Source organism: Lissotriton vulgaris, chromosome 10 (genome assembly GCF_964263255.1).
Source record: "Lissotriton vulgaris chromosome 10, aLisVul1.2, whole genome shotgun sequence".
Lineage (NCBI taxonomy): Eukaryota > Metazoa > Chordata > Amphibia > Caudata > Salamandridae > Lissotriton > Lissotriton vulgaris.
The window spans coordinates 198,207,687-198,233,669 of NC_141698.1; the positions used below are offsets into that span (position 1 = coordinate 198,207,687).

The 25,983-nt window shown below is 49.7% G+C and overlaps 1 protein-coding gene across 2 annotated transcripts in view; it reads right to left on the reverse strand.

Moving 5' to 3' along the window:
• LOC147684976 (solute carrier family 22 member 13-like) overlaps positions 1-25,983 on the reverse strand; it is a 334,900-nt gene that overhangs the window by 150,278 nt on the left and 158,639 nt on the right. For both annotated transcript variants that reach the window (XM_086940876.1, XM_086940875.1), the window contains exon 4: positions 13,323-13,491. In XM_086940876.1, coding sequence (XP_086797002.1) covers positions 13,323-13,491 — 169 coding nt within the window. The remainder of the gene's footprint in view (positions 1-13,322; positions 13,492-25,983) is intronic.

Here is a 25,983-nt window from a genome sequence, read left to right on the forward strand (position 1 = left end):
GGGGGGCGGGCCAGCAGGGAGAGCGGACCGGAAGCTCTTCCTTGGTCTTGCAGGGACTTCTGGGAAATGAAGTCCCCGCACGCTCGCAGCCCCGCTGGTCCCTCGCGCCCCTTACCGCCTTGCTGCCGGTGTCCTCGCCTCAGTCCTTCAAGGTGCTGCCTCTACCAGCACCCACCTGTGAAGCGGCACCCGCGGAGCGGGTGCGGCGAAAGGTGGGCTGGGAGGCTGATGCGCTGCTTGGCTGGTGCGTGGCCGCGAAACTGATGCCTTCCGCTTGGATACAGATTAGGTAGGTGTCCCACAGAGTAGAGGAAGAGGGGCGCTTTTAGCGGACTTTGATGGGCGGGGGGCGGGCCAGCAGGGAGAGCGGACCGGAAGCTCTTCCTTGGTCTTGCAGGGACTTCTGGGAAATGAAGTCCCCGCACGCTCGCAGCCCCGCTGGTCCCTCGCGCCCCTTACCGCCTTGCTGCCTTGCTGCCGGTGTCCTCGCCTCAGTCCTTCAAGGTGCTGCCTCTACCCGCACCCACCTGTGAAGCGGCACCCGCGGAGCGGGTGCGGCGAAAGGTGGGCTGGGAGGCTGATGCGCTGCTTGGCTGGTGCGTGGCCGCGAAACTGATGCCTTCCGCTTGGATACAGATTAGGTAGGTGTCCCACAGAGTAGAGGAAGAGGGGCGCTTTTAGCGGACTTTGATGGGCGGGGGGCGGGCCAGCAGGGAGAGCGGACCGGAAGCTCTTCCTTGGTCTTGCAGGGACTTCTGGGAAATGAAGTCCCCGCACGCTCGCAGCCCCGCTGGTCCCTCGCGCCCCTTACCGCCTTGCTGCCTTGCTGCCGGTGTCCTCGCCTCAGTCCTTCAAGGTGCTGCCTCTACCAGCACCCACCTGTGAAGCGGCACCCGCGGAGCGGGTGCGGCGAAAGGTGGGCTGGGAGGCTGATGCACTGCTTGGCTGGTGCGTGGCCGCGAAACTGATGCCTTCCGCTTGGATACAGATTAGGTAGGTGTCCCCTACTGCTTAACTCCCCCATCTTTATCAGACCCAACTAACCTCCTTCACTTCCCAATCAATAATTAGGTCTCTTCTTTTGAAAAGTTGGAGTTAAATGTACCCTTCGCTAAGCATCACCTGACTGATCCTTGCCAGTACAGTGCCCGATTCAGCCCCCTTTTGCTATCTTTAGGTAGATATATTGTTGCCAATACATAATATATACTTACATAGGCCTTTGGGTCTGGTCATTTATCATGATTGGGCGGATTTTGTTGACGGGCTCTCTTGTCTGTTCTTGATTTTCTCCCTATTCTTGTATTTGTCCTACCCAGGAGCATTTCCATCCTACTATGTTTTGATTGTGTGCATCGTATCCTTCCACAGTATACTTGAGGGGATCTGTTTTGTATTTGTTAGTGAGCACTCCATGGGATTTCTTGTTTCCTTGCTCTCCCTCTATCCAAGATTGCCAGCCATGCATGTGCAGATGCCTTGATGCATGCTTTCACCTGCAGTGGCTGCAACATTGGCCAAGCCAATAGCATGGCCTTTTTAAAACTGAGACTTATAAGGTGTGCTAATGCTCGTCCCATTAGGGCCCTTGGTGTATGTGGAGAAAGTATTTTACATTTTGCATATAACAAGTATTGATTCCATCTTTTTGATATTGATATTTAGGAAACAAGCAAGCTAATAAACAAACAATAAATGACTGAAGTCACCAGCCCATCCCCATAAAAGCTAAATGGATTAAGAAAATCCTGAGTAATTAGGAGCACACAGGCGTGTAAGATTTGGAACAATTCGCCAAAGCTACAGAGATTACATTTGGATATTTTGCTGTATCAAACAATATCTGGGGGCTTTTTGAAGGACTGAAGAAAAACCACTCAATCAAAGCACCTAGCAAATGCCTAATAAAATGCCCAAGTGGTAATTTTACTGTAGCACCTGGTTTTAAGTTGGGATGCAATATAAACTATCAAGCATTTGCAATGCAATAGATCTCGCATTTGCGAGACTTTGAACTATTGGCAGGCATTGTAAATGTCAATAGCTTAAATTCAAGACCTTTTGAATATCAAATATTTTTCGTTTCTAAGCGCCCCATGCCGCGCTTGTACGTGAATAGAGGCCACGCCCCTTTCTTTAGACCAGGCGCATCTAAAAAAAAAAAGGGCGCTGACACCATTAAAGTGAAAGCGCGGTATGGAAAGTTTTTAACAAAAAAGCTTATGTTTGAAAAACACACTTTCTTTTGTAAAAGCGCCCCAAACTTTCATTTTAATGGCAGCTGCACCCCTTTCTTTTTATGCGGCTCGTCTAAAGAAAGGGATGTGGCCATTATTAATGTGCAAGTTCAGCTTGGGGCACTTAGAAACAACCCACTAAAAAAAGTGACTAAATTATTTTTTTCAAACATCCAGCTGCTTTCGCCCCACAAATAAGCCAAAGGCATGTCTGCCACTGTGGCATGCCGTAAAAACTAAAGAAAGCGTTAGGAGAGAGCGTGTCCTGCCTGCAACAGCAGGCATGTGAGAAAAATGTAAACTAAACTGCTCAGAGGCTGTAACCAAATCCTACAGAGTAACAACACATGTAAAAGGGCCAGTCCTTATGGGAGGTTATAGGATGAGACAATGCGGTACTAAGGAGGGGCTACTAAGCTTATTGACTAATGAAGAGCCAGCGGTTACAAAGGACAATGACACAAGTCACTTAAAAATATTCACAGAGAGTGAGCGGAGCTTCAAGTCCCTACCACAAAACAGCATGACTTGCAGAGCAGCACATGGGCTGCTCAGGCTCGACCTAAAAAGTGACAAGTTACTGTGTTAGTGTTCAAAGAATAGACAAGTATTCATGAGTTAGATGGTTCAAGGTAAACTAACTGCAAGAAGCTTCCATCACTTTTTACTTTATGTTCTTCTCTTATTTATACTGCATGACACGTTTGCTGTGTAAATCTAAAACATAGAATCTCCCCTGTCCTCTGGAAGGCCCTCATTGATATACCTTTTTCGGGCGTCTCTGCTGGCATCTCATGTATATGCCTCTGGAGAGTGTTCCCCTTTGTCTGCAGCCTCTTCCCACCTCATCCACCCTCTGTAGAACAGGATTAACCCAGAGCCCCAGCAACAGTGGACACATATCCGCTGGATGCCATTTTCTCTCATTTGTCTCCTTCATTCACTTCACTCCACATTCTCTTTGCTGGATTACCTCAGGTTTTCCCACTTCTCTCTGTGAGATGTCCTTGTCACAGCGCGGGTTTGACCCTTCACAGGCCTGTGCTAATTTTCCCCAGCCCTCTCAATACTGCTTACCTCCTGTCAATTTTTCCTTACTGACTTACCTCTATTTAACCTACTCTTTGTCCCTGAGCTAGTATCAATTTCAACTTTCATACTTCATTTCTAGACTCTTCTGGTCTCATTCCTTCTCTATGCCCCCAGCTGTCCCTGGCTGTGGCTATTAAGTAGAATCAGAGATACCGCTTTAGGCTGCAGTTTTATACATGCAGTTATTATTCCTCTGGAGTGAATCCTGCAGTGAATACTTGAGCATTGCCTATTGCCTAGATATAAGCAACTGTTAACTAACTACCTTTCCTGTAATTATGTACTTGAGCCACAGGCAAGGTCCCTAACAAGGCGTTATTGACCCAATGAATTCACTGCGCCAGGGAGGCGAGGGAGAATTGCTCCTATGGACCAGGCCAGCAGCAGGCCTTTCTCGTGAAAACTCTTTTCCTGCCACTGTGTGCCTCTTCCTTATCAAAGGGGAAATATAAGCCCAAATGTTGCAGAACTGTACAAAAAACAAGCATGGCAGTTTCTTTATGTTTTTCTAAGGTACTGGGGCATTTGGCCTTACATTGCCCTGTTGACTTGGAAGGGGAGGGGCTACTGTTGAGTAGCCGGAAGCAATGTTTCAAAAGAGAGAGCTGCTGATGAAATTGTCCAAACAAGCAGTATAAGGAGCACTGTTAAGTTGGGGGCTAGGGTGTTACCCACCGGTACAAAGGGCATCACAAGACTAGGGAGCAGCCAGTCACACAATGCTAGCTTTGTGGGTCTGTAACTTTAGCTCTGGCCTGCAAAGGGAGTATTCTGATTGGTTGGCTAGCGCTCTCCATTCCATCAAGCGTGCTGAGGTTTATTATTGCACTTAAACTCTGTTTAATGAGTTGATGTTTGTAATGATATTTTTAAAATTGTTGTTTGCGCATGTAATCCACTACAAAATTAAGCAATGAATACGATTATTCTAATCTCTGCAGGAGAAGACCCTGCAGGTAAGAGCGATGAGGCGGGGTGGGGGGGACTCGACAAACGACGAAGGAAAGTTAAATATTTATTTAATTTCCCCTCATCATAGTCTGTTGAGTCACCCCACCCCACCGCTCTTACTCGCATGGGCCACTCCTGAATCTCTGCACTCGCCAGAGCCACTTAATGCTATTACCAAGGTTGGAGGTTTCTTTCCAAACTACTTCCCAAATATTTCCTTTGACAATGCAGTTGCAATGTATGGAACAGTGAATGTCTGAAGTCCATGTCAGAAAGTGGGGCGATTCCGTGAGGAAGTCAGCCTAATTTAAATCGCTCAATCATGCTTACTGCCTCGGTCCAGTGGATGGTAGCTGTAGAAGAAAAAATAGATGGACGATCCATGTTGATATAAACACCTTTCTGATGCCAATTCAGTACAAGCAAAGAAGAAGCAGACGCTATGGGGCATATTTACAACCCCCTAATGCCACAGGGGCGTCACTGTTTTTGACGCTACGGTGGCGTTGCGCCATTCCCCAATATTTACAAGGTGGAACTAAGCCGCTTAACTTGGCTTAACACAACCTTGTAAATATGCCCCTTACAGCTGCAGTCTGCTGTAGCAAAGGAGTGGGCTATGGGTGTTGCTGTTGGCATTCCACTGCAACACCTATTGCTTTTTTGTCAAAGGTGTTTTTATTGGTAATTAAGGCAAGAGAGAACATGCGACAATCCCGCACAACTTCCCACACAGGGGGCAAAATAGGATCAAAGCGAAAAAAAGACAGTCCCTGTACTCCACAGTTAAGACATGAGGTCTGATCTAGGAAGTCCGTAGCATTCAGGAAGCGAGAGTAGTCCGACCAGAGTCTCACTGGTTGCGAGAACAGAGTCCGTGATGTGGAGAGGGATGCGGAGCGTCAGTGGGCACTGCCACAATGAAATACAGATCAATATCCCCTTGCGAGGGTAGAGCATCGCTAGGTCATAGTGACGGGATTCATGCTTGAACATAGAACATAACCCCCCCCTACCTCCCACCCACCCCCACCATCCCCCCTCCCCAGTGGTGGTAGCGAGTTATTAGAGTGGAACTGTTCCCAAAGAGGAGAATATTAGAACTGAAACAGGTGGAGAGCACGCACACTGGGCGGGCAAACCGCTGAAGGGAGTCCCCTGGAGAGGAACCTGACCAGTGGACCCCAGCGAAATTCAAAGTTTTTAAAGTCGTCCCGGAAGATGTCAGCCATTCTCTCCACACTCAACAACTTCCAGAGTCTTGCATGCCACAGGGAAATCGCGGGGCCCCCTTCTGCTTCCAAGCTGCTGCCAGGGTGAGTTTAGCCGCTCCCACACATAGCCACAATATCCTCTTGTCAGTCCTGGTTTGGTGTTTTGTGGGATCAAATCTCTGCCCAAAAAGGACGAATGACGGGGCAATCCCACCAGATATTGCGGGAGTCCCCCAACAGGCCACAATCCCTCCAGCACCTATCCGAGGAGCTCGGGAAGATCTGTCGCAACTTGGCTGGGTAGAGATACCAGTCCATCATCGTTTTGAGGTGTGCCTCCCTTAGTTCTATGGAATGGTTGTGTTTAGCCAAGTCGGTCCACAGGTGGGACCACTCCGCCTCAGTGATGTCCCGGTCAAGCAGTCCCTCCCACATGAACATGTAGCGTGGTCTCGGGGATGCCACAGTTGACAGAAGGTGGTTATAAAAAAAGGAAATGGTCCCCTGCATGGTAGAGGTTCTGGAGAGGAAGTCCTCGAAGGGTGTTAGCGGCCTGGTGGCTGCGTCTCTCACCGGGGCAGATAACGCCCAATGTAGGAGCTGGGTATATCGGTATCTCTCGGTTTGTTGGACTCCATAGTCCCGCATGCAGTTATCAAACGTGAGTGGTGCAACGCCGTGAAATAGGTGTGTGAGTGCTTGGCATCCCCCCCCCCCCCACCTATCAAAGGGGCCCTCAAGTGCTGCCGTCGGGAAAGCTGGGTTAAAGTGTATAGGAGTAAAGGGGGAAGGGAACGTTGTCCAGCGGTCATCACCAGAGATCGAGTCCCAGACCTTAAGGGTAGTGCTCGTGGGGGTGCTGATATAAGCGTTCCTGGGCCTGTCACCCTTGGGTTTCCACACGAGGTCCCAGATCGTCCTCCCTGCTATGCTCCTGTCCATGTGTAGCCAGTGTTTTTCCGACTCAAGTTGAGACCATTCCACCAACACTCGGAGTTGTGCTGCCTTGTAGTATAAGTGCATATCGGGAAGGCCAGCCCCCCCTCCCTCCTCGGGCGACGCAGAGTGACAAAGGAGAAACAGGCCCGGCCACCCTGCCAGATGAAGTGAAGCATCAAGGTTTTAATGCATCAAAAGAAGTCCCCATCTGGGGTAATGGGCAGGGCCTGGAAGAAGTATAAGAACTTAGGGAGAAGGGACATCCTAATTGCATGTATGCGTCCCAGCCAGGATATGAACATGGACTGCCACCGAGCCAGGGTCTTCTGGATGGATGTGAGTAGTGGCGGAAAATTGGCAGAATAAAGCTTCTCAACCTTAGGGGTCAGGTGGATCCCCAAGTATTGGAGAGAGGCGGAGGCCCAAGATAAGGCAGTGAGAGTTTGGAAGAGAGCAGCCTCCGCTGGTGGTAGAGGGAGATTAAGGACGAAAGATTTCCCGTAGTTGATCTTAAAGCCTGCCACACCCTCGAAGCGTAATAAGGCTTCCTGGACGTGGGGGAGCGAGTGGGCAGGATCCGACAGGGAGAGCAGAACATCGTCCGCGAACAGGGTGATCTTGTGTGATTCCCCAGTAAAGGGGAGACCCCTGATGTCCGGGTCCTCTCTCACTGCGAGAGCTAGTGGTTCCATGCTCAGGGCAAAAAGTAAGAGGGAGAGAGGGCAGCCTTGGCGGGTGCCGCGAGAGTGCGGAAAGGGCGCCGACATGTGGCCGTTGACGACCACCCTAGATCGGGGAGAGCTGAAGTTGGCCTTGAGCATCGTTAAGAATTTGGTCGAGAAGCCGAATGCTGTCAAGGTCTGGAACAGGAAGCCCCAGTCCACCCTGTCAAAGGCCTTCTCGGCATCAAGGCCCACTATGACAGCCGGGATCTTAAACTTGTTAGCTTTTTCGATGAGGTGCACCACCCTCCTGGTGTTGTCGTGGGTTTGGCGGCCCTTGATGAAACCGGACTGGTCCGGGTGAATAAGCGATGGCATAAGGTCATTCAGCCTTCCGGCAATTATGGACGAGTAGAGTTTGACGTCCAGGTTAAGTAGAGAGATCGGCCTATACGAGGAGCATGTCGAGAGGTCCTTACCGGGCTTGGGGATAACCGAAATTATTGCTTCTGCCATGGACCCAGAGGTCATACCGTCTTCCGCCATGCTATTAAATAATTGCACCAAGAAGTTGCTTATTTCAGAGGCGAACGTTTTGTAAAAAATCACGGTAAACCCGTCGGATCCTGGGGCCTTATGGGGCTTCAGATCCTTGATGGCCGATAGGACCTCCTCTCTGGTGAAGGAGACAGTGAGCAACTCGTTCCACTCAGCCGATACCTGGGGGAGTGGGAGCTTCTGCAGATATTCCTCCTGTGCCCTGGCGTTAAGGGTGTCTCCGGTGTAAAGCGCTTTGTTGAAGTCGCTGAAAAGCCCTGCCTTGAGGCCGTCCTGGTGGATGAGGGTCCCCGCCGCATCATGTATACCCCCAATATACTCCTTCTCCCTCTTGTCTCGGAGTTGACGGGCTAGATGTTTCCCCACCTTATTCCCCTGGGAGTATGAGAGTCGCCGAAGTTTCATGAGCGTGAGTTCTGCTCTGTTATTATAGTGGGCCCTAAGTTTACCCCTAACCGCCGTGAGCTGGCGCAAAGCCTTCCTGGAGGGGTTCTGCTTATGAGCGCGTTCTAGCTCAGAGAGTTCCTCTTCCAATTGTTCCCGCTCCTTCCGTCTAAGTTTGTTGAGAGCCGCATTTAGTGCTATATTGCTGCCGCGTATAGAGGCTTTGAAAGCATCCCATGTGTTGAATATCGAGGTGTCGCTTGTGGCGTTAAGATCAAAGAATTCCCTGATAGCTTTCCGTAGCGCTAGGCAGGAAGGGGAATTCCGAACCAGGGATGCTGGAAAGTACCATTTGTGGCGAGTATGGTCGACCGCTTCCCAAAGGAGGCAGATAGTAAGCAGACTATGATCTGATACCAATAAAGGGAAGATCTTGGCCTCGCGCAGGTCTCCTCAAAGGGATTGGCTAAGGAAGAAATGGTCTAGGCGGGAGTAGGAGCGGTGGACATGCGAGAAAAAGGTGTAGTCCCTAGAGTGCGGATAGAGAGACCGCCATCCGTCAACCAACCCCATGTCCATAATCAATTGCTGCGTTTCGTTGGAGAACAAGCCGATGTCAGATCTCTGGTGGTGAGTACTGTCCAACTCCCTATGCCACACAAGGTTAAAATCCCCCATGACAATTAAAGGTCCCTCGGCAAAGTCTAAGATCTTCTTAAAGAGACCCTAAATTAATCCGTTCTGGCCCACATTAGGGGCGTACAGGACCAGAAACGTGCAGGGCTTACCCCGTAACACCCCCTTGACCACCAGCCAGCGTCCCTCTTTATCGCTAAGAACACCCATGGGTTGAAAGTGCAAGCATGCGCGGAACATGAGAGCCACTCCTCTATGCTTTGTGGGGGCTGAAGATCTATATATGAGGGGGAACTGCTTGTGCTTGAGGCGGGAGTCTTCCGACCTAGTCAAGTGTGTTTCCTGAAGACCCACCACATCTAAGTGGTGGTCGAGTATGTACTTCCAGATCTTTTGACGCTTCTGGGGGGAGTTCAGCCCTTTCACATTCCATGTTCCCAGAATGAGCGGCATTACAACTGGGAAGACAGGTCGAGCTCTATATGGGGCGGGGTTCCTGGGCCCGCCAGCTCCCTATCCCTTCAATCATGATCCAACCTCCGTTCATACAGTCCAACCATTCGTGCATTCCAGTGCGGGCAATTCCTGTGCATCAATCACTCTCTCGAACTCCCCATTCCAACTCCTCCCCTCGCAATCTTGGATCCCCATCGCTAGCCGTCCCCAGCCAAAGAAGAGGTTTGTAAGCACCCCTTCGCCACCACCACTGGAACCCCTCCCCCACCCTCCCCCCAATTCTCCCTCCCCTCCCCCCTCCCCCCCCTCCCCAGAAAACTCAGGCAACTCCAGAAAAGACTAATTGAAAAAACTGTAACCCCCACATAGTAGGTTCCTGAAAGTGACCATAGGGGTCGAGTCTCATGAACTCTGTCATTGATAGTCCCCAAGGGGTTGAGTCAGGGCAAAAAGTACGAGGGAGAAAGACATCAAGTACCTGTTAGTACAGACGTATCCGCGTCCCTCCGACGCCTGCAGAAATCTCTCCTGGGGCCTCACTCGGCAGAGGGTTCGCTCTGCGTAGTTGTCTCGGTCACCAGGGCCACGGAGGCAACCGTTGCCCCCCTCTCCTGGAGGCTAGTTGATAGATCTGGTCTCCCCACTTTCACGGCCCGGCCCACCCTCTGCCAGGCCGGGGAGCGCTGACGTCGCCTCGTAGGGGATCCCTCATCTCGGGGGTTACTGTTGAGTCTTCCAGGCCCAGCAGCTCCATAGCTGCCGTGAGGGATCTGACTTGTACAAGCTTGTTGTTCCAGCGAAAGATAAGGCGGAATGGGTGGCACCATGAGTTGGCCACCTTCTGCTCCCGTAGGAAATTGGGGACTGGTCGGAACTATCTGCGTTTTTGTGTTGTCTAAGGCCACTAGGTCCTGGTAGAGTTGAGGCTGGTGGTCCCGGAACCGCAGGGGTCCGCTCTCTCGCGCTTTCCGGAGTATCCGTTCTTTTACTTGGAATCGTGGACACAGACTAGTATGTCAGGGGGTGGTGCCTTCGGCCCTCTAGGCAGGCCGACTCTGTGAACTCTGTCCATGCGTATGTCCTGAGTGTCTTCTTCACCCAAGACGTGTCTGAAAAGGCCCTCCACGTATTCCCTCAGGTCTTTACCTTCTCCAGACCAAGGCTCCGCCCGAATACGAATGTTGTTGCTGCGGGACCGGTTTTCCAGATCTTCGGCATGGGCCTGGAGGTCTAGGTTTTGCTCCGTGAGGCCGAGCACGTCTTGCTGGAGGCGGTGCACATCTTCTGCCATCCGTACGCCGTGTTCTTCTAAGGTGGCCCCTCGCTCTCCCACATCGTTGACATCCCTTCGGACCTCGCGGAGGTCTGAGGTCAGTTGTGAGCGCAATTCAGAGATGTCCTCTTTAATGGCAGTGAACAATTCCACCATGAAGGCCTTGGTAGCCGGTGCGTCCTCATCTCCCCGGGGGGGGGGGGGGGGGGGGGGGGCGATGTGCGCAGCCCCGGTGGTGTAGCAGGCGATGTCCCCTTGGAAATGCCTTCCTTGCCGGGTTTACCTTTGCGGAGCCTGCCTGTCATGGCGCCTGTGGTCCGGGACTTGTAGGTCAGGGGTGTCCTCTCCGTTCATGCCTCTGCAGGTTGTGATCAAAGGTGGTCCCGGTCGCCGCTATCTGGCCGCTGGAGGGAGGAGGGGCCGGTCGACTGGGTTGCACACCGCACCACTCGGCCCCCACGCCACCCGGTCTTGCAGTCTGCACACGAGAGGGCCCGTCTAGGCCGGATGTTCAGTGATGGGCAACAAGCTTGTCCGGCAGTTAGTAGTGTCACGGCCAATCCCCCAACAACCGACCACCAGGAGCACTAATATGCGATGGGGGCTTCCACAGCACGCAGGGCAGTCAGGTAGGGGTGCTACCTCCTCCGATTCCAATTCAGGCGGCACCAGCTCACAGACCGTTCCCTCCTGGGTTCTAGCTCCGGGGCGGTGCCGAGTGGTGCTGTTACAATGCTAGGGGGCTCCAGGGCACCATGCAACGTTCCTCCCCCGCTGTGTAGGCTCCCCCAGCTTTGCAAAGTACACTTGGCGGGAGGTTCACGCTCCACAATCGGGTATCAGGCCTTCTCTGGCCTATAATCCCCAAGCTAGATTGGTCTAGGCGCCGCCCTACAGATCCGCAGTCCCATCCCTCGCTGTCCGCACTCATGGGGTCGCAGATCACTGACTCCGTCCGCCCTGGGCCACTCCAGAGGCTGCAAAGAGCTGGGTGTAGGTCACTGGTGCCGCAGGGCGCAGGCGGCTGCTTTTCAGTTCATGGCCTCCCTCCGCTGGTGCTCCCTCAAGCCGGGGCTCACCAAGGCCCCAGAGCCCTGACAACCTCCCGCTCCGTGGCCGGATCACTGGTCAGAGGCCGAATCGGTGCCCACAGGAGCCCGGGCCCCCCGGATGCCAGCGGCAGGTCCCTCCTCCACAGGTTACCCCCAGGCGGAGCGATGCCCGATCGGGGCCCCCTTAGGACCCGGAGCCCCGACACTCTCCCGAGCTCACCGCTGGGCCGCCGCCGCAGGCCCCGGGCGCCCGCTCCCCAGTCCGGCTCCGTGCCTGTGGTCGGGAAGGCGCCACCGCGTCCTCCGGCTATGAAGCCCCCAGAGTGTAGGGCGCAAGCGATCTGTCCCAGATGGCCGGGCACAGGGGGTCCCGGACGTCTCAGCCCGATCGACACCGCCTCCGGAGTCACTCGCCCTCAGGGACCACTGGGCCGTGCGCGCGCTTTCAGTCCGGCAGGCCGCGCTAGCAAGCTCCGTCTCCCACCGCTGTTGCAGGCAACACGAGGAAGCCCCAAATATCCCTGGCCGACTGTTGAGGCCAGGTAACACGCAGCACGATGAGCTGGAGCACCCAAGGGAGGCTAAACAATGCTAAACTTAACTAGTGGCGCCGGAGGGACTCTCAAACATGTCTCACTCCCTCGCCATCTTGGACAAGCCCCCACCCATTGCTTTTTGTCGCTGACCCAGATTTACACGGCTGGCGTACCGCCACATGCTAAGGCTAGGTAATACCCGGTCGTAGGATGGAGTAAATCGCCATAATTGATTGTCTATGTGCAGCAAGGTGTCCCTTCCTGCAGATAAACAATCGCCCCTCCAGCACAGGCACCTCAGCAACATGGCATAAGGGTGCCTGTGCTGGCGCTAGGCTGCTTTTTTACTTCCAGCGCTAGGAGAAACACGGTGTGCCATATTTTTGTAAATAAGGTGCATCCCATCTTTTTTTTAAAATGTCGGAGCACAGCGTTGCCAAATTTGGCCTAAAACTGCGCTCCGGCATTATCTTTTAAATCTCTCCCTATGACTGTTGGCAGCACGTGAGATAATGGGGTACATACACTTCTTTTGAAGACCTCAGATAAAACCTGTGACCTGGGGTGCAATCTTGGGACTGGTTGAGGTGCGACCTCCTAAACAGGGTAACGCCCTCTGTTGCAAGCTCACACCAGATAAGTATACGAAGAAGGGGATGCTTCAGTACAATCTTACCCTATTGATCTCCAGGCCAAAAGAGTATTTAATACCATTTGTTATCTGATTAAAACTTTTGATTAGGTGTATTAAATAATCAGGTTGCCTAATGTTAAATATACACCCTTAATGTATTTTAGGGAATTTGATATCAATGTTCAAGGGAAAGACAATAGGATATAATTTCCCCCTTCAATTTTGCTGCTTGATTACTAAGCACAGAAACCCATAGCAAAATTGGGGCAAGGTTATGCGATCCTCTACACACTCAAAACCCACTCCCTTCTGTAATTATCTCATGATTCAATACTGTTTATCACTAGAATCTTTTTGCCTCTTAATGCTCTTCAGATTATTTAAAAAAAAAAGGTCTTCAGATTGCCCTCAATGATAGTAGCCTAGAACATCCAAGTAGTAGGAGCCCCATAATGTAGACACAAGCCAGCATCTCAATTAGCTCCTAGAGGCAAATAATTACACAGTGAGCTATATATGTGCTCACATCTGAAGTGTACACTGCCTATCAGGAAAGGCTGCCAGTATCTTAACTGAAGGGGAGAACTATGCACATGAATCAAATGTAATTACTAAACAGTTATATACCCAAGATTTAAAGCATAATTCTAACATGAATTGTTTACTGAACTTGATTGCATCAACATTTTTTGACTTACCAAATGTAGACGAAAAACAGAGCCAAAGGCGCTGATCCCACCAACTGCAACAATCTCCAGTTGCGGATGCCATACGCTAGTCCAGCCAAAACCATCAGACCAAAGGCAAAGAAGATGTGTGATGTAATTGTGGCATATGCTCGTTGGGAGACTCCAACCCATTCAGCAACTGAAGCATAGAAAAAGATAAAGAGACATTGGAAAGTCCCTCTGGAGTGACATCAGAGGTGACATTTAAAGAGGACCTGTAAGAGATGCTGCTAAAGGCACTGGGTAAGGTCTTGATTGAGAAACTGGAAGGAAGTAAGGAGGAGATATTGGGTAAAAATGTGGAACTGACATTGGGGAAAACATCTGAGGAGGCATTCTTGGAGACTTGAAAGACAGGTTGGAAAAGGCAATGTAAGAGACGAAGCAAGAGACGAAGCAAGATATTGTAAGTGCCTGTCAATGGGTCCTAAAGGTATTCAGATCACATCCTCCTCCAATCTTTGGCCTCTCTAAAGACCACAGACAGCGATGGTCACAAATGTGCAAATTGTAACTGGAAAAGTGTATAGAGGGGTACTCCGCTTTTAAAATAAGGCACCACCAAAGGGAAACAAATGAAGTGCTTACAAAAAAAGAGTGAGTGGGTAGTGTGTGTGGGAGATGATGAAGTGGAGATGATGAAGTAGAGAAGATGAGAGGTACTATGTGCAGTAGAGAGTGAAAAGATGGTGCTGAAGAGGTAAGAGATGGCATATGAGATATGGGGATGCAGGATTTCAGAAGCATGTGGGGTGAAAAGGGGCCTAAGTGTCTAAAAGAGCGAGAGACTGCAGAGAAAGCTGATGTGAAGGGCAGGAATTTTCAGTTCACATTATCACAACAATATCATTGTTACTCATTTTTTTTTAATGTTTTTATTAAGACAATCAGCAAGTTGACAGTATTGACAGTTAATAAGCAATCATTCCGTTTGGTTGCGTTACATATATTCAAACTTACAATATACATGAAAGCAATAGTACATTTCCCATTATTCAATAGCTCCTACAGTACTTCTTTCCCTTCCCTGCCTCTCCCATCCCTTCAGTCTTCATCTGAGCTGTCTACATCGGACTCTGGCAGCAGATCACAAATGTTTCCTCGGAAAGTGTTCCAGGCCGCCCAAATCTTAGCCCATTTTCGTGGCCTCCCTCTAGTAGATTATACTGTGCGCTCGGTGATCATAGCAAGATCCATGTTTCTGCACCAGGCTGCTAGTGAGGGTAATTCTGCCGCCCCCCATTTCTGTGTGATATCTCATTTAGCAATCATGAGGCCCAACGTGACCCAGGTATGCCCATGGCGTGTGAGGTCATTGGGTTCCCATACATTTAGTAAACATCTTCGCGGTTCCGGCAGAAGTGACACCTCCATTGTTTGTGATATTGTGCGTAGTACTTGACGCCAATAATTTACGATTGTTGGACGTCGCATTCCCATATGGTGTGCAGAAAAGTGCCCTCCTCCCCGCACCCCCTAAGGCAATATGGATGCTGTGCCCTTTGTAGTTTGTGTAGGGTGGTCCTGGTGTAATATATGCGATGCAGGATTTTGAGCTGCACTAGCCTAAGCTTGGCTGAGATTGCCACCTCTTTGGGTGATGCTAGGGCCTCTAGCCATTCCGAGTCATCCATGTCTCCCACTTCCGTCACCCATTTTTCTCGCAGTGTAACCGTGGGATCTGGCAAGTTAGTAAGTAGCTTCCGGTATGTGAGTGAGGTGGCGCGTTTATGCATGTGGTCAGTGAGCAATCAATCTTCCAGCGGGAGGCCTCAGGGACCTCAGTATCCGGTGGGAGTACCGTCAACAATGCGTGTCTTATTTGTATGTATCATGAGGTGCATGTAGCCATTGGTTGATGACTATAAGTTGTGACGTCCAATAGTATAACTGTAAATTCGGGAGCGCAATCCCTCCATCGTACCAACTTTTATACAGTTTCGCCTGCGCTATGCGCGCCGGGCGGTGACCCCAAAGAAGTACTGACACCTTTTTTGCTATTTGCTTAAAATATTGGGGTGGGATCGAGTAGGGTGCATGTCAAGAACATAGAGAAATCTAGGCAGGGCCATCATTTTGTATAACACCGCTCTGCCCAGGAGTGTAAGGGGCAAGGACGCCCAGTGTGTCACATCACACTTTAAGCGCTCCAGGGGGGGTGTCAAGTTCCTAGCAAAGAAGTCGGTGGCGTCGTTAGTGATCTCGATTCCCAGATATTTAAAGGAATTCTCTGCCAACACTAGTGGGCAGTCGGCGGGGAGTGGCGGCCCCGGCCCCTTCAAAATGTAGAGGACTGATTTGGCCCAGTTTATTGTGTAGCCTGATACTCTCCCAAGGGTATTGTGAATATGAAGAAGTTCTGGGATGCCGTGTTCTGGGTCTGTAAGGTATACTAATATGTCATCAGCATAAAGAGATAGACGGTCCTCACATCCCTCCCTCCAGCTGATTCCCTTCAGTAACGGGGTCTTCCTAATCAATGTCGACCAGTGGTTCCAATACCAATGCAAACAATAGCGGCGACAGGGGACATCCCTGTTGTGTCCCCCTTGCCAGTGGTAATTAGTTCGATATGTGGCCATTGGCCATGACCCGAGCCAAAGGTTAGGTGTATAGGAGTCGTATCCATGAACTAAATTTAGGACCAAATCCCATATGTGCTAGAACTGCAAATAGATATTGCCATTCCACCATGTCAAATGCCATTTTCCCATCTAAGGACAGTATCACCGCCGATTCTGTCAACAGTGGAGCCCCATGCACTCAGCGAAGATTGAGAGCTGTATTCCTATTGGGCATGAAACCTGATTGATCGGGGTGGATCAGCTGTGGTAGGTGGGTCATCATTCTGTTTGCTAACAATTTAGCCAAGATTTTGGCTTCTGCATTTAGCAGTGATATCGGGTGGTACGAAGTACACTCTGTCGGTGGTTTACTGGGTTTTGGAATTGCCACTATCGTCGCTATTCGTTGGTCCGGTGGGAGCTCAGCTCTCTCCAAGCTTTCGGTGTACATTGCCAAGAGAGGTGTGCTCACAGTCTCAGCCATCTGTTTGTACCATTCTATGGGGATCTGTTGGGCCCCAATGCTTTCCCTGATTGTATTGAATGGATTGCCGTTTATAACTCTTCAATCGTTAGGTCCGCCTCCAGCTCCAACGCTGCCTCTGGTGTAAGGGTTGGCAATTCTATATGTCTAAGGGAGTCCAGTACGTCCGCCTCCGATAGTTCCAGAGACGGCGTATAGACCTCCTGGAAGTACTCTGCTAGTGTATTTACTATGGTTTCCGGATGCGTTTGGAGTTGCCCCTCCCGCGTCCGCAACTGCTGTATTCCCTTAGTGCCATCCCCCCTCCTATCAAGCCAGGCCAGCATTTTGTTAGCTTTGTCTCCTACGTTGTATATTTTGTGTTGTGTCGCTGTGATGTTATCAACCGCACGCTTTTGCAAGTGGCCCCTATATTGTTGTTGTCGGAGACAGAGGGTGTGTGTCTTGTCCGGTGTGGGGTCTGTCGTATGTGCTGTGTCAGCTGCCTGCAGGGCTAGTTCCAACTCTGCCAGTTCCTTTTGTTGAGTCCGTTTGTACCCAGTAATAGAGGCAATTGCCTGACCTCTAAGGACCGTTTTATATGCTTCCCATACTATCGATGGTGAGTCTACTGATGCAGTGTTTTCCTCAAAGTAGTGCTTAGTGGCTTTCTTGAGTTCTCTTTTAATGCCGGGAACTTTAAGGTAGCTCGGGTAAATGGGATATAGCCGCCGGCGGGATTTCTCCCGGCAGGCGAGGGTAAGTAGCACCGGGGAGTGTTCCGAGATGCCACTTAGCTTTATTTCTACCTCCTCAACGTTTTGGAGTCTGGCGCCCAACATCAGAAAGTTGTCTATCCGGGACAGACTGTTGTGCACTGTGGAGTGATATGTATATTGGTGAGCAGTGGGATGCCTGTGCCTCCACACATCCACTGATCCCATAGCCTCTATGAAGCTATGGAAGCGGGAGGGCCCTGTCGTCTGAGATCGCGTAGGGAATGCGATCTATAGCTGTGTCTATTGTAGTGTTAAAGTCTCCTCATATGACTAGGTCACCCTCTGGTAAGGTGAGAAGGAAGTCGCCAAATTGCGGAAGAGCCACAGAGTGAAGTGCTGGGGGTATATATACTTACACTATATTCAGGAGTCTGCCTTCCCACTGACCCTGTACTGCTGCAAATCTCTCCTGGTTGTCCACCGTAGTCTGCAGAACTATGTATGATGAAGCTTTCCGCACCAGGATACCTGTCCCCCTGGAACCCGAGGAAAACTCCGAGTGTGCACCATTGTGTATCCCCATCTGTTCATCGCCTTACATGCCGTCCTCATGAGGTGGGTTTCCTGTAAAAGTGCTAGTGCTGGCCCATGGCGTTTTAGGGCCTGCAACACCAGGCCCCTCTTTATCTTGTCTCCCAATCCTCGTACGTTCGAGGTTATTATTTTTAGGGGGGCTACTGAGGCCACCTGTGTAACTCCGCAAGAGTTGTCAGGTTGTGAATCTAGTGCCATGAGTATTGTGTGTAGGTAGGAGGAACAGCTGCCTTTCGAATTCAATAGTGGATCTGCCAATCGCTCGAACTTTGAATCTGTCAATCTTGCTAACATAAACCAGAACTAAATTAAACCAAATATGAACAACCCCCTTCTTCATCCCTCCCTCCCTCCCTGCCTCCCTGCTTAACGGACTTACAACCGCCTGCCTCCCCAACTTAGCAGAGTGCTTCTTCCCATCCCCAACCATGGTACTTGCTTGCCGGGGTAAAGGGCCCAGTGGGAGTAGCAGCCCTTCCTGCTCTCCAAGGCCCGCCGTAGTCCAGTGTCCACAGCCGGTCCGACCATTATTGTCCATGGCAACATTAGTGCCTCGGGAATCGATCACTCAGAAGTGTGGATCTTGGTCAATCTCTTCTGTGGCTGTCCCTGGTGGGTGGTCTGAGTCTAGTGGTATGGAGGCTTGAGTTCCGGAATTTTCCTCTTCCGTCCGGCGGCGGTGGTTCTTGTTTCCACGACGGGGTCCATCTGCTTGCCTCCAGCCCTCGAGCCATTCAAATGTTGCTTCTGGTGTGTCGAAGAACCATGTTTTCCCTTCAGCTACCACCCTGAGTCTTGCTCGAAACAGCATTCTTGTGCCCGCAGTGCCTTCTTGACTTCCATGAAATTTCTTCTACGGCGAGAGACCGCGGCCGTGTAATCTGGGAAGAATGCTACAGTTGAATTTTGTTTCTCGAATTGGTGGCAGGACTCTGGCTGTTTGCAGGATCACGTCCCTGTCTCGAAAATTGAACAGTCTGGCTAGTATCGGTCTCGGGTCCGCTCCTGGTTTTGGTCTGCCACCGGGGACCCTGTGTGCTCTCTCCACTGAAAAGAAACTGGACAGTCCCTTGGGCTGCAATCTTGTCTTGACCAGCTCTTCTACGTAGAGGTCCATAGCTCGGGTGCCTTCGCTTTCTGGAATACCAAGAATGAGCACGTTGTTCCTTCTTGAGCGTCCTTCTTGATGATGGTCGAGTTTTTCCTTAAGTAGCTTGTTTTCTGCCTCGATACGGGTTATAGCTATCTGTAGCTCAGATGTGTCTTCCACTAGTGACTAAGGGCCCGATGTAGGTAAATCTATATTTACCACTTCATAAATACCGAATCATACCGATTTGGTATTTATGAAGTGGTAAATTAGAGGAGGGGAGATGTAGGTATTTCAGATTCGGTAAATACCGAATCTGTAAGATTCGGTATTTACCGATTCTGTAAATACTGAATCGGTATCCCCCATTGATTCCTATGGGCCTTGAAGCCCATAGGAATCAATGGGCATTACCGATTTGGTATTTACCGAATCGGTAAATACCGATTCCAGCAAGGGTGCAGGGGGTGTCACTTTGACACCCTCTAGCACCCCCAATACTGGCTTGTGTGCCATGTGGCACACAGACATGCCCTAAGGGCATGTCTGTCTGTCACATGGCATAGGTGTGCATGCACACATGTGCATGCACACCTGGATTCGGTATTTTAACACCCAATTAGATTGGGTGTTAAAATACCGAATCTGAAAGGCCTGTGGGACTCAGAAGAGTCCCACCTACATCTGGAAGATACCGAATCGGTAAAAATACTGATTCGGTATTTTACAGATTCTGTAAATTTACCGATTCGGTAAATATACCGAATAGGTAAATACTGGCCCCCTACATCTCAAAGTGCCAAATACCGGTCGGAAACGGACGATTTCGGCCGTTTCCGACCGGAATTCGCCACCTACATCGGGCCCTTGGTTACCACCTCAACCTCCTTAATTCTGTCAGCCAGTTTTTGGAAGTCCGCACGTAGCAGTGAGACATCTGTTGAGATCGTCCCCACAGTGGTTTGAACACTCGATAGTGCTGCCATTATGTCTTCAAGCGTGACCTTGTTTGCCCCTTCACTGTCTGTCACCTTCCTCGTGGATTGGCACCCTTCTGGCAGCGGCGGGAAACTTTTATCATATCCAAACTTGTCCAGTTTGGCCTGCGTGGTCTGACTCCGTGCGCCTCTTCCTGACATGATCTCTGCACTGGTGGGCTGAGGAACCCACAGAGTAGTGATTGACTTTCCCTTGTTCGCCAGGTCCGTGAGCTGTTAATTAATGCTCGTGATTCCAGGGGTGATGATGTGCTGTGGTGTGGCAGTGGTCTGTGTCCGCCAATGATTCCCAGTAGGTGGTCGCTGCGGGTCTAGGCCTTGGCGTGCCCTGGCTGCCCTGTTGTTTTACGGACCTGTTCCGCCGATGGCCTTTATTGAAGTGCGTCTCAGGTATAAAGTGTTGGAGCGCCCGATGCCAGGTTGCGCTCATCAGGTTGTCTCGTAATCAAGAAACCCCCCCACGATGGGGGAGGGGGGACCCGCTTGGCCCGCTTCTTTGGGCTATGGAGATTTCGCGCCTCAGCTCCGGTCGGATGGTAGCCCTGCTGGGTCCCCTCGGGTTTGGGCCTCCGGTTACTCCACTCTTGCCGGGCCTCACCGCCACTGTATCATTGCTCTTGCTAGCGATCTTGGAACCTGCGTCGCTCTAGTGCCCTGGTGGAGCGTGTCTCTTGTGTTGCAGGTCAGGATGCCCTCCACCACCAGCTCAGTGCCTGCTGCGCACCCTCATGTCCTTGTTCGTTTGGAAAGACAAAAATTTAGGAACATAGATTTCAACTGGACACAAACTGACAATGGAGAGGGAGGATTTTATCTGGCTATGGATAGACAGTACACTGGGGTATGTAGTAAAAAGGGTACTTTATTGGTTAATATAATTATTTGGGATCTAACTTTTTAACATTCATTGTTGATCCAAAGTTAATTCTGTTATTGTGCAATTTATATTTGTTATACATCACAATAAATTTAGATTTCAATGTACATATCATACATAAATACAAAACGTGCATGAATTGTACACCAACTGTAATCTATATACAAGGATAATTGGTAATAATCATAAAGGCATGGCTAAAGGTAATATAACATTGCTACGCGCGTTTCGGCTGTGAGCCTTCATCAGGAAGCCATGGTATGTATTCCAAGTGTACCAGTGTGATATTGCAGCCGCAATATGGGGGCGCGCGAACTCTGGGTGCACCTATGGAGTCACATTGAGAGCTTCCGACTGCGATCGAGACGCCAGAGAGCCAGACCCCACCATTGGAGGACGATACCAACTCGAACTGAAGAACCGTTGTGCCATTTTTTCGACCCGGAGCGAGAGACGAGAAACACGACTATCCCTAGACAAAAAGTTTAAACATAATCGTCCCGTCCCTGGCAATACGTCTCGTCTCGGATCCCCGCCTCTTACCCAAGCTGTCACTCCACTAAGCATCCTGAACATACAAGACTACAGGATTACTGTTGTGGAGACATATTCCAATACTCAGCCAGCAGTTAACAGTCTACCTCTGCACTCCAAACTGTGCTATATTTGGGCCTCAGTGTGACTCCATAGGTGCACCCAGAGTTCGCGACCCCCCATATTGCGGCTGCAATATCACACTGGTACACTTGGAATACATACCATGGCTTCCTGATGAAGGCTCACAGCCGAAGCGCGCTTAGCAATGTTATATTACCTTTAGCCAAGCCTTTATGATTAATACCAATTATCCTTGTATATAGATTACAGTTGGTGTGCAATTCATGCACGTTTTGTATTTATGTATGATATGTAAATTGAAATCTAAATGTATTGTGATGTATAACAAATATAAATTGTACAATAACAGAATTAACTTTGGATCAACAATTAATGTTACAAAGTTAGATCCCAAATAATTATATTAACCAATAAAGTACCCTTTTTACTACATACCCCAGTGTACTGTCTATCCATAGCCAGATAAAATCCTCCCTCTCCATTGTCAGTTTGTGTCCAGTTGAAATCTATGTTCCTAAATGTTTGTCTTTCCAAACGAATCAGTCATCCCGATTTAGGAACTTTAGTTGGGGATACCCCCTTTTCTTACACATCCTCACGTCCTTATCTTCTTCCCGGGCCTTGATATTAATTGAGGTCCCGGCTCCAGTGTCGGAGGTAGGCCACCGCAGGCTATCTCTTGCCCTTCGTCGTCAGCCTTTCACCCCCTGGGGGTTTTACTATCCGCACTCCTCCTTGCGGCGCTACAATTGCCTCACCAGTAGCTGAATGTGTCGTTCTCCCGCCGCCTCGCAGAGCGGTTAGTGTATAGTCCTTCTGGGGTCGGAGCTCTCGACCGTCACGCCGTTCGCAGGTCTCCCCCGCACTCTGGCCGCTTCTCGAGCTGTTGCGTTCGCGCCTTAGACTGTTGCCGGGCCCCCCCCGGGGTACTCCGATCTGCGGTAGCGCCGGAAGCGAACCCAGCCCAGAGTGCCCCGCTTGCCGAACACCATTTCGCCTCCGCTATGTTTCAGGGCCCTAAGCAACTTTAGGCCGTGGTTTCTCTGTTTCGTGCAGGCCTCCACAGATCGCCCTCTCTCCGCAGCGGGGTTCCGGCACCGGATTCATTCCGGAGTTTCACCGGCCGTCACGGCTTGGTCCTAGACCCCAGGACAGGCCTTTGGAGCATTGTGATTTTCCCGATCAGTAGACGGATTTATGGAAAGGGCTGAGTTATCCCCGGAGCTCTTCAACTACACAGCCATCTTGTTAGGCTGTTAGCCACGCCCCCGTTACTCATCTTTCTGATACAGATATAAAGAACTGGCAAAGTCAACAGTTCTGGCATATTTTAAGGATAGGCCCCTTGTTGTGTTATGTATGGATGTATAACAGAAAACTCAGAAGCACCAAAATACTGGCTAGCTTGGCTGGTGTGTGAAGCAGATGAGTGTGGTGCACATGTTTAAGCCGCACTTCTTGAGAATTCCCAGTTCTACTGCTCTGGCCATGAACCTTTTAAAGATCCCTCAGCATTTTCAGTCCACTTGAAGCACTGATGCATATATGCAATCCTGTGAAGACTCCCTCTGAACTGGCTTTGCAGGGAATGGTAGGGAATGGTAGGGGCAAGATGAAAGTGTGGACAAGTTGTTTCACCTCCTCTACACATGTATGTAGGCTCAGGGAGACAGGTTCAAACACTCCTTCTACATACTGATGGTTGGCAAGTAGATTTGTGGTATACCGCCTACTGTTTCATGGTATATTTTTATAACTCATTGGTTCCATCATTCACCGGGGTGGAATGACAGAGGCACGCATGCTTCCACAACGCAGCCCAAACAAAGAATGTGTCTGAACAAGGCATGCCTTTACCACTCATGCTTTTACCATGAATACCTTTACCATGCAATTTTGTGGTAAAGGCATGATTAGTAAAGGGATATGTGATAAAGCTCACATCCCAGCCCCTCCGCCCTGAGCCCTAAAACCCTGACCCCTGCCCTATTAACAACCCGACCCCAGAGCCTTGAAAACTACCCCCACTCCTAAAACTACCCCAACTCCCCCGCCCTGAGCCCTAAAACCTTCGCCCCTGCCCTATGAACAGCCCAAGCTCCCCAAGCCATAAAAACGACCACATCCCTAATACATAAAACTACCCTGACCCCCCAAGCCAGAGCCCTAAACCCCAATTCCCTGCCCTGTAACCAACTCATACCCCAAGCTCTAAAAACTACCCCAACCCTAAAACTACCCCTCTACCCCCCTAAACCCAGCCCCACTTCCCAGTCCATGTCCATTCCAAGATCCTTCCTCTCCTGTGCCAACCACCCTCAGTCTAGATCTCGCACTGTCTTTGTGGTTAAGGCATATGTGTGGTTAAGAAAAGCGTGGTTGTGCTTACAGGGAAATGGCATGCGTGGCGCTGCCCACGTTGTAAAGGACTTTTTCCTTCACCAGCGAGATGTATACGTCACCTGCAGCTTACAGTTTTGAATCTCTATAGTGCTAATTAAATCAACCTTTTGAGGTCAATAACATCAGCTGTTTCCAGCTGTTAGTTAGATAGTTTCTGCGATCTTTCATGAGATTGTGCGCTCTCCCTCAACCCCAATCTACAAATGAGATGTTTGCTTTTTCGGATAAATTGGTAGTATGTTCCTTTGGTCTGTGTTGGATGGATAGTGGTTTTAGCAAATCACTATCTGTCATACCACAACACAAAAGAGTACATCTCAGAAGTAATACACATAGAGTGTACTTTGAGTCAGCTCACTTCAAACACTGTTTTGTATTTTTTTTTATGGCTTGCCATTGGTTAGGTGGATTTTCAATCAAGATCATGGCATTTTTTTTTTATTAAACAACTCCAATTGTTACATATAGAAAAATAGAGATATACATAATTAAACAAATATATAAATATCTTTATAGTTAATAAAGCTAGCAAAAATACACAGTTCATTACATTAATTCATTACATTCCGAGGCATCAATAATGTATATATTATAGCGGGAACAATTTATCTTATACCTCTACTCCAGGCCGCAATTGGAGACCAGATCTTAGCACCTCGAATTCTAGAACGTCTCCCTCGAATAGCATAAATGGCTTCTTCCTGATTATACACCCCCAAAAAATGTGCTAGCCACATTTGAAAGCTTGGGAGATCCACATCTTTCCAGCGAGCTGCAAGTATTATTCTATAAACTGCTGTCCCCATAAACGAACAATGCTTATCCCCAGGGTGCTGTCGTACCCAAGAATTAGAAGAGTAGGCGATTCCGCCAACTAATGTCCGAACACCTCCTCCCAAAATTCTGACAGCATTTTTTTAAGTGATGTTAATTTAATACATTCATAAAACATATGTAAGAGGGTGGCTGGGCCCACTCCACACCTTGGGCACTCATCGTTTATTCTCTTACCCCATGCATACAGCTTAGCAGGGGTATAGTACAAATTGAAGATGGTTTTATAAAGCAGGGCTTTTAAGTTAAAAGATAAAAGATAAAAGTAGCCGTGATGTTAGAAGTAGGCTCATGTCAATATCAGCATTGGGGTTAGCGAGTTTACCAGCCCATGATGACTCTGTATGTTCGAGGACATCTTGGAGTTTTTCAAGAAGCAAGCCATATATTGTTCCAATTCTAGTAGAATTTTTTCCAATAATATCAAAAACTGGGATCTTTTTCAAAGTAATACTTGGAATTTTTAGATTAAGAATAGTATTAACTTGAATACAATTTTTTTTGATAATCAACTTTATTAGGTATATAAAACAGTAGAATAGAGTTCATTGGTTGCAGCTCACAAATCAACATATACAGCACATCTGAATCAATTAGAGAATTAGACAGGGCCGGTCCACTCCTGTCCAACATCTCATCCTGTATTACAGTAATGGCAGATCTTAAGACATTCAATACAACTAGACTTATGGCGGGACCGTGTTGAACCATTTTCCCCATATTTTGTAGAACAATTCTGGAGAGCCTCGGGATTCGAACAGGGCCTCCTCTTGGGTGCCGCACCAATCCACCCCCCTCCTCCACCCCTTTACAGTAGGCGTCGCGGCGCCTGACCAGTACAGTGCTATGTCCCTTTTGGCCACAGCCACCGCCGTTCCCAATAGGCGCTTGTCCATTTTGGAACCGTCCAGGTCATCAAAGATCCCCAACAGCATCCGCAACGGGTCATATGATACCTCTCATCCCAGGGCTTGTGTGAGCTCCTGCTCCACCCCCCTCCAGAACCTCCCCAGGACTGGGCAAAGCCACACCATGTGGTAGAAATCAGCCGGGGATGAACCGCATTTCGGGCAGTCTTGGGAGGGTCGCAAGTGGGCACGGAAGAGTCACTCGGGGTTGAGGTAGACCGAGTGTAAGTAGTATATCTGCACCAAGCGAAGCCTGGAGGACGTGGTCAGAGTTCTGGGAGCCATAAGGGCATCCCACCAATCTGTCTCCTCTAGGGGCCCCACCCAACCCTCCTACCGAGCACGCAGCTTATCTAAGGACGCAGGGCCATTATTTACTAGGGAGCGATAAATGCAGGACACTCCTCCCTTACCCAGGTTCCTCATCATCACCTGGGCCTCCAACGGGCTGAACTCCGGGAGGGTAACTGGTGAGGGGAGATGTGTGTGGATGGCGTGGTGAAACTGCAGATATCGAAAGTGTTGGGCGTGGGGTAGGGCACGGCGCTGCTTCAGATCTGCAA